Below are 8,188 nucleotides of genomic sequence, written 5' to 3'. Positions count from 1 at the left end.
GTCTACTTATAAATCAATGCCCATGTTCTGTGGCCTTGATCCGTCGCAGAAAACAGGCCACGAGTTGGTCCAATCAAGACTTAAACACATGCAATTTTGTACCAGATACCTACCAAAATTTGTTTTACTAATAATAATTGAGCGTGTAATTTGGTGTTTTGGGGAGACAGAAGATAATTTTTTAAAATATTTAAAAAGGAAGTTAAAGCTTTTACTTTGAGTTAAATTGATGCGAGCACACATTAAAATCAAAATGTAAGATGTTGGCATGACTAGAAAGATTTAAGTTATGTGAGTGATCTAATGGAGACGAGTTTGGATAACATATATATTATCTTTTTATATAATTGAGAATTAACGCAATATAATTGTTAACCATATATATAAACAAGAATTCTTCAATTCAATGTTTATTGATGTCTGATTTTGATAAAATTTTGTATAGATGATATTCACTATAAATTATTGTTATCTAATAATTATATCGATAAAATACATATTCTGTGAAACATATGAACGATGCAACTTTACTTAACCGTGTCTATGAAATTTTGACTAATACAAGGCTTGAATGATAACATTTCAAAATAATAATAAAAAAAACACCATATTTAACTCTTAAAGAAAAGACCAAGTGAACAAATGAGATTATACTTGAGATTATGTTCTTTATATATTTTTAGTTATGGTTTATTTGTTTTTTTCTGAAACTGATTTTATCTTATATCTATCTACATAAAGAATATGATGTTTCTTGCTTAAGCATGCACGACAGGTCACAACGACACAAATAGAACCACCCACGAGCCTAATAGATTAGCACTACCTAAATAATAGGCTCATTCCTATAAGACATATAATTGATCATAAAAACTTAAAAAGTGAAAACAAGAGTCTTCATAATCGCATCGGCAAAGTGTACAAATCTGAATGATTTTAACTTTTGAGGGTTGAAAAAAAAGCACCAAAGATGATTAGATAAACCAAACAAGAGAATAATAAAGAATAATGAAGCCAAGGATGTCACCAACTTACAATCATTCAATGAGTCAATATAAGTTAAAACCTTTTCAATTATCTATTTATTTATTATTTTTTTAAAAAGCAATAGAAACAAAGTAAACATGTGCAGCCAATAACATGTACTCTATTGGTGAAAGGGTCCATCAGAAAGGCTTTTATGACTAAGCTATCCAGCAATTACAATTTAAGATGAATTTACCCCCTTGTTTCCCATTTTGGGTTATTTCAATTATCTAAAATTTAACTGAGCTAATGTTATTTTGGTCCCTAAAATTTCAATTTAATCCCTAATTTTTTAAAATGAATAACTAATTCTCCCACTTTCAGAAACACGACTCTTATTAATCCCTATCCAAACTTTCGTCTCACATTTGTTAGTATAATATTGATGTGTAGAGGTAAATATCACTCCTAAATCCCACACACCATCTAAACAGATAAAGACAGTGTGTTAGTTCAATGCATGAAAACAAGATGAGAACATGCAACACGTCTCTAAAGTTAAAACAAGCCAAAAACATTTCAACATGAAAATCATGAGTCAGCAAAATTCTTGTTAAGTTGTAACATCAGGTTTCAGATGCTGCTGCTGCTTAATTATTCAAGATGCTATACAAGTCACTAGAGATGGTCACAGTGCTACACAACACAGACAAAAGTATCATCAAACAAGAAAACATCTTGTCTTTTTTGCTGCAACCACCAAAAAGAGTAATGACAAAAACAAGTATGATAAAAGGGAGAAATTTTTGTGAGTTAGATTTGTGTGTATAAAGTATAACTATACATAACTTTTAATTCATATAAAAAAAATCCCCATTTTTACCCTCATACAAATTTCAATGTAGGCACGTTAAAGTAACAAAATTTCCCTATTTGTTGGTTTTCTTTGGGGTATAGTGAAAAATACATAAAGTTTCAAAACTGTAGCTAGATGAAATGATTCAGTAACATATCTAGTTACAAATGCTAAATTTTGTAAGTATGCTTACATTATGGATAAGATCCTCTGAAGTGAGAACTTAAACATTGGCTATACATCCTATTTCATGCTTTTCAAATTCTAACAGAAGTGATTCTTACATTGTCAATAAGATCCTATCTTCATTATGCATCCTACACTATGGTATCTGAAATTGTATAAGAAGCAACTCTTTCATTGTGGACAATATCCTCAGATGAACCAACAGCTACTGCACGTACTACATTATGCTATCCAAATTATATAATTAACCATTACATCTAATCCATCATAAGTGTAGTTTCAAGAAAAGCAATGTTAGCAACGAACAAGAATGATTAACTTAGCCACAACTAATATATTAAGATATTTGATAACAGTTTAAGCATCAACGGACAGAACCTCCAAAAGAAGGGAGTAAAGCTAGCAGATCCTAGAAAGAACAGATAATTACTTGTTTCAATCTCATTTGTTGATAGGCTGCAATGTCAATTTTTCCTCTTTCTTTTAGAGTTCCTTTTTGGATTGGTCTTTTGATCCTCAATCAATTGAGGTGTTGATGACTTCCCTATAGCGTAACTCCACAAAGCCCTTTCTACATCTGATGGGGTGAAGGTATCCCCTTCTGAACTTAGTTCCTGCAGATTAATTTTACACCAGATATTCAGGGAAAACAAAAAAGGAGCCGAATCCCCCAACTTGATTACTCTGCTTCTCAACTTGATGCCAAAATTGAAACCAAAGGAAGAACTTCATTGAAATTTCGAAGCAAAGAGTACTACTTGTTTAATCAGGATATAATCTCGCTCATCACAGTCAAAAGAGAGACATAAAGTTTCTTAATATTATAATTCAAAAATTAATGAGGAAAAATCATCAACCTAAAAATGGATGAAATGTATAATGATCTAATACTAATATCACGGCCTCACTAGCACGCATTGGAATTTGCATTGCATATTCACATTCAAGTCTATTCCAATCTTCCGTTAAACAACAAACATCAATCCTTTTATATTAGATTTGGATACTATAATACCTTTGCTTTGTTCTGCAATTTATCTGCAAATATTAGATACTGCTTCAGTGTATAATCCTTTGAGTTTCCAAGAGCTGCCTCCATAGCCTGCAGTCAATCACGTAATGTCATAGTTACCACTTACCAGAAAAGATTAAATAAATAAATAAATTTTAGCCAATAATGAAACATACAAGACATATCCATCCAATTAACCTTCTAATATGTCCCCACAAAACAAATAGCTTTCTAAAAGAATTTTTTCAATATTTATAATGGCCATCAGTTAAGCCCAACAAAAACTATATAAACATCAATTCAATCTCTTCAAATTAATATCTTACACAACAAAGAACCAAACCGCTGTTTTAAACAAAAGATCTCTAAAAGGCTGAGTAAAGCTAAAACCAATTTGACCATGTATCCTACTAACACTAACATTCTCCACAATCCTCTTTGAACCAAAACATCAATATCATGGTGAAGTTAACCCAACAAAAGGTTTTCAGTCCGCAAAGCTCAAATCCAACGCTTTAGTTAAGGGAGTCAAACATATATCACTTAAACCAACATTGTTACTAACACTGACACCGATACTAATACTAATACTAATAGTAAAATTTCAAATTTCAATCTCATCCTTGACCGAAAACACCAAAGACAGAGTAGTCTGTCTCCCTCAAGATTTTGAACGTGATAAATCCTCACCATTGCTTTACCGAATATCGGACTAGTTCATTCATAAAAAGTTCACAATTAAAAGAAATAGACATATTAGTCTTCGCATACGTGTGCACATTCTGAACAAAGGCATTAAGATAGATACTCATATGAGGATGTCTTCGGGGCAAATGAATCGATAAATGGCTTGACATGTTTGATTAAACTACTTAACATGATAAGTATCAATATCTTGACTATAATCTTCACATGAACTAATCTATCACGCTTTTCCCAATGGCGAGGGGCAAATCCATTATTTTCAAACGCCGAGAGGCACCTTTGTCTAAAAACAATGATAATATGAAACACGAAATTGAAATTGAAATTATACCTCATCAGACATGAATGGTGCTACCTGAGGAGCATAAGCAGCCAAAACCGCAGAAGCAGTAGCAGGACCAACTCCTTTCAAAACGCAGATCTCAGAAACGGCTTTCTTCAAATCAGGAAGACTCAGAAACGCCTTCTCAGAAACGTTCCTCACAACGACGTCGTCAAGTGCCTCAACAAACTCCAGCAACCGCGGCCTGAAAACTCAAAAGAAAAATTACTAATCAAGATTAACACTAATGAATGAAAGAGTAGTGAATGAAGTAAGTACCTCCATTTACCGCGCGTGAGCTTCCAGCGCATGAGATCGGAGAGCTCGGTGGTTGTGAGGAAAGGGTTAGGGTTGCGTTGTTGAAGGAGAGAAGGGAGGTGTTTGGTGTAGAACTGATCGAGAGAGAGCAAGTTAGGTTTGTTCTTTGTGAGGGAAAGAGATTCGATTCGAGATGGATATGCAGAAAGCGCTTCCTTCCATATGCTTGCGTCGGAGCAACCGAAATCCATTTTTTCCCGCCAAAACTCCACTTTTAGTCGCTACTCTCCTCTTCAGTCTTCACTACGCATGGTCAATAGTCACTCGTCCGAACCTATTATCTCGATTTATTTTTTTTTAATGTTAGGAACTCCTAACTTTTGGATGAATACAAAAATATTATATCATTTAAGTTATAGTTTGTTGGCTTATTATCTCAATCAATTTCGTTATATTATCAATAGCATTTTTATTCATATCTGTCAACTCTTATTTATAATTGTATTTAATGGAAGTGTCTTTATAGATGTGTCTAATAAAAATATTTTTTAATAGCTGTGTTTAATAGAAATGTCTTTATAGATATATTTTTTGGATATGTCTCTTTATATATGTGTTTAAAATATAATAATTAATCATTATTGACAATAAATTAGTAGATAATATGTTGATACTCTATACTTTTTCAATCTCAATTGGACTACAAAAATATTTTGATTTTAAATAAGTTAATTAATTTTGTAAAATTTATATTAAATCCCATAATTTTATAATTTAAATTTTATTATAATTTTTATATTTTATATATTTAATTTTATATAAAATCTAAATTTTTTTCTATATTACTCAAAAGACAGTTTAATTTTATAATTTAAAAACATAATTAGCTAGAAATTCGTTTTTAATTTCAATATTACATAAAAAAAAAATAATTTCGCTATTTAAGTACATACAATTGATAAGAGGATTTGCTTATGATTTACCTCCAGACAAGGCTCCGATCATTTTTGTTTTTCTTCTGTATTTCAGACAGCAATTAATTATATTAATTTTTTTTACCTTAAAAACTATCCAAACGATATTGGTTTGAAAAATAAAAGAATTTTTTTCATGTATTTAATGTATAAAAATAATATGTTATTTATATTTTTATTTATAATAATATTCTTTACTTCTTGGGATATTTACTGAAAAAATTTTAACAAAAAATTATTATTACTTTCTACACACGATCCTAATTCAAGGCATCATTGTTCAACATTTTTTTTTTCAAATTAAAAATAGTTGTGTATATTTATTTGTGTTTTATATATTTTTAATGTGTATCTTAGGGTTTAATGTATATTCTATGTAAACAGTTGATTAATGAACTTTTAGCCCTCTTTATTTTCGGGTCAGGCAGCATTTTTCCTATAAACAATTTAAGTGAGTCCATATTATTTAGTAGTTTTTTAGTCGTGTTACTATTTATTATTTAACTTTTGGATGTTGGCCATTTATTATTTAATTTTGCCTGTTGACCATTTACATATAAATTTTTTGGGTCAAATAATATAACGTTTATACAGCATCGCTACTTTGATAGAACCACTAACACATGGCCCAACTAAAGAAACATTGGTTTATTAAACTTATTTTGGGCCTAAGCCCAACATAATTTACATAAAAATAAAAGGCTGTTTTTCTTAGGAAACAAGGCTCTATTTCTTCTTAGATTTTGTCTAATTACCAGAAAATTAAAAAACATTTCATCTGCCTCCAATGTACAAAAAAAAAAAAGAAAAAACATTTCATCTTTTCTTTTTATTTAACTTATATGTATTATTTGAGAAAATTTTGTTTTTGGACGGTATTGGCAGCAGTTAATTTTTTTAAATATATTCTGATAAAAAATGATTGAACAATTTAAAAATTTATATTGAATTTTAGTGACATCAACCCTAAATTTATAATAACTAAACCTATATATATGGTCCCTCCATTAAAATAAAATAAAAAAGGCAAAAATAATCAATTTTTTCCGAACTTTGAGTATACTCATAGTTTATCACTTTATATACACAATATTATCCACAACTAATCAATTATTGCAACTTCTTTTGTTACAATTACCGGGTGTCATAATCAAATCAAATCTAAATATGTAAAATTTATATTATTGCTGATTGTGCTTGAAAAAGAGTTCAGAATTCGGCACGTAGTTGTATATATATATGTTGTTGACTCTTTATCTTATCAACGTTACATCCATGCAGAGTTTCTTTATTGTTTCGAAAATCCTTAATATTAATTTAGTATCGATAATCTTATCATCTTTTTGGATTAATTATATTTCCTCGTGATGAAGAATGATGGAGAAATATGTGTGATGTGCTGAAAACAAAAAGGGGACGTAAATAGAGTAATAATTATTGTAGGGTATACCACATTAAAAGAGTAATAATTATTGTACGATATTTACTTATTTTGTATGGAATTCTTGGCTTCTTATTTAGATTTATTAGACCCTTTCCTTCCCTTGTATATGAAATGAAATATATGGTCCCCAAATCCAAGTTCAACATGTTACTTAGGACCACAACTTTGCTATTTGAATTTTGATGGGAAAACCGGAAAAGGATAAACAAAATATTGCATTTGTCCACACCCTGACTGATCTAAATACATTGTAATATAGGAACATGTATTCCACTAACATACGTTTTTATTTTTTTTTAATAAATATCTTTTTCAGTCCATAGCTATTAATTTGTTCAAAAGACAAAGCTATTATATTATTTACGATTTAAAATTTTTTAATTAATTTCTAACCATTTAAATAATTAGTCTAAGGGAGGCATGTTACTGATATATATATATATATATATATATATATATATATATATACACCACCAAATTAGAAAGAAAGCTACTTTGAGTTTGAAAGAAATTAAAGTGGACTCTTGTCTAGGGTGGCAAAGGGGAGAATATGTAGGGGTGGGTTTTTGCTCTATCCGATTTCGCTTTATTGTATAATAATTCGCATAGAACTCGTTTCGTTTTTATTCGCGGGTAGTAAAACATTGAATTCTAACCCGCTTTTGCGGGTAACCATTTTGCTCCTACCTACCCCTATAATTATTAAAATTTATTAAATAAAATTAAATTTTAAAATTTATATAACTATCATCACATACATGACATAAATTAAAGTAAAAATTTAAATATGATACAATATTATTAATTATTTACTAATTATTTTACATATATTATACATATTATATATTAAAATTATATATATTATATATATAGTGGGGCGGGTATTACCTAAACCCGATCCTGTCCCCGTCCCTCCCAAAAATCTGTTCCGCTAAAAACCCGTCTCGATGCGGGGCTGGTAATTACCCGCCCCGAGTGGATAGGGGTGGATACCCGTGGATTTGGGTGGTATTGCCATTCTTACTATTGTTCCAGTAAAATATTTTAAAAAATAATTAAAAATATATAAATACATATATTTTTTCATTTTTATAATATATTCATTTCATATATAGTTTTAGTTTTCTTTGATACATGTACCTACCAGTTTTAATAGGTTAACATGCTTCATTTCGTATTAATGCCTATATACATAACTAATTTGAAACTACAATGTATGTGTGGAATTGTATTGTAAAAGTTTAGAATATATAGTATTGGTTTAGTTTGGTAAAATTTTTATCTTTTAAAAATAATTTATAAAAATTAATTTTTTAAAAATTATAATATTTGTATTTGATAAATTAAATTAAAAATAATTTTTAATAAGTATAAACAAGAACAAATATTTTTAATAAAATAATTTTTAAAATTTAAAAATATTATAATAGATAGTAATGTAAGAATTAAATTTAAATATTAATTA

The 8,188-nt window shown here is 29.2% G+C and overlaps 1 protein-coding gene across 1 annotated transcript; it reads right to left on the bottom strand.

Moving 5' to 3' along the window:
* Positions 1-1,969: 1,969 nt before the first annotated feature.
* On the bottom strand, positions 1,970-4,602 carry LOC130936623 (uncharacterized). Its single transcript, XM_057866718.1, has 4 exons — positions 4,327-4,602; positions 4,057-4,252; positions 3,024-3,110; positions 1,970-2,622 (listed from the first exon to the last, which is right to left on the bottom strand). Exons 1-4 carry the CDS (start codon positions 4,554-4,556, stop codon positions 2,473-2,475), a joined length of 663 nt encoding a protein of 220 aa, XP_057722701.1. The 5' UTR covers positions 4,557-4,602; the 3' UTR covers positions 1,970-2,472.
* Positions 4,603-8,188: the final 3,586 nt, after the last annotated feature.

Source organism: Arachis stenosperma, chromosome 6 (genome assembly GCF_014773155.1).
Source record: "Arachis stenosperma cultivar V10309 chromosome 6, arast.V10309.gnm1.PFL2, whole genome shotgun sequence".
In the NCBI taxonomy this organism is placed as follows: Eukaryota; Viridiplantae; Streptophyta; class Magnoliopsida; order Fabales; family Fabaceae; genus Arachis; species Arachis stenosperma.
The sequence above is the reverse complement of the archived record's forward strand: the minus strand, read 5'-3'. Positions and strand labels throughout refer to the sequence as shown.

What these genes read in the sequence shown, in the direction of transcription:
- LOC130936623 (XM_057866718.1), bottom strand. Translation starts at nt 4,556, where the DNA reads ATGGATTTCGGTTGCTCCGACGCAAGCATATGGAAGGAAGCGCTTTCT. An exon ending in CACCATTCATGTCTGATGAG is followed by an intron (nt 3,111 to 4,056) that starts GTATAATTTCAA and finishes GATTGACTGCAG; the next exon opens with GCTATGGAGGCAGCTCTTGG. An exon ending in AATTGCAGAACAAAGCAAAG is followed by an intron (nt 2,623 to 3,023) that starts GTATTATAGTAT and finishes ATTAATCTGCAG; the next exon opens with GAACTAAGTTCAGAAGGGGA.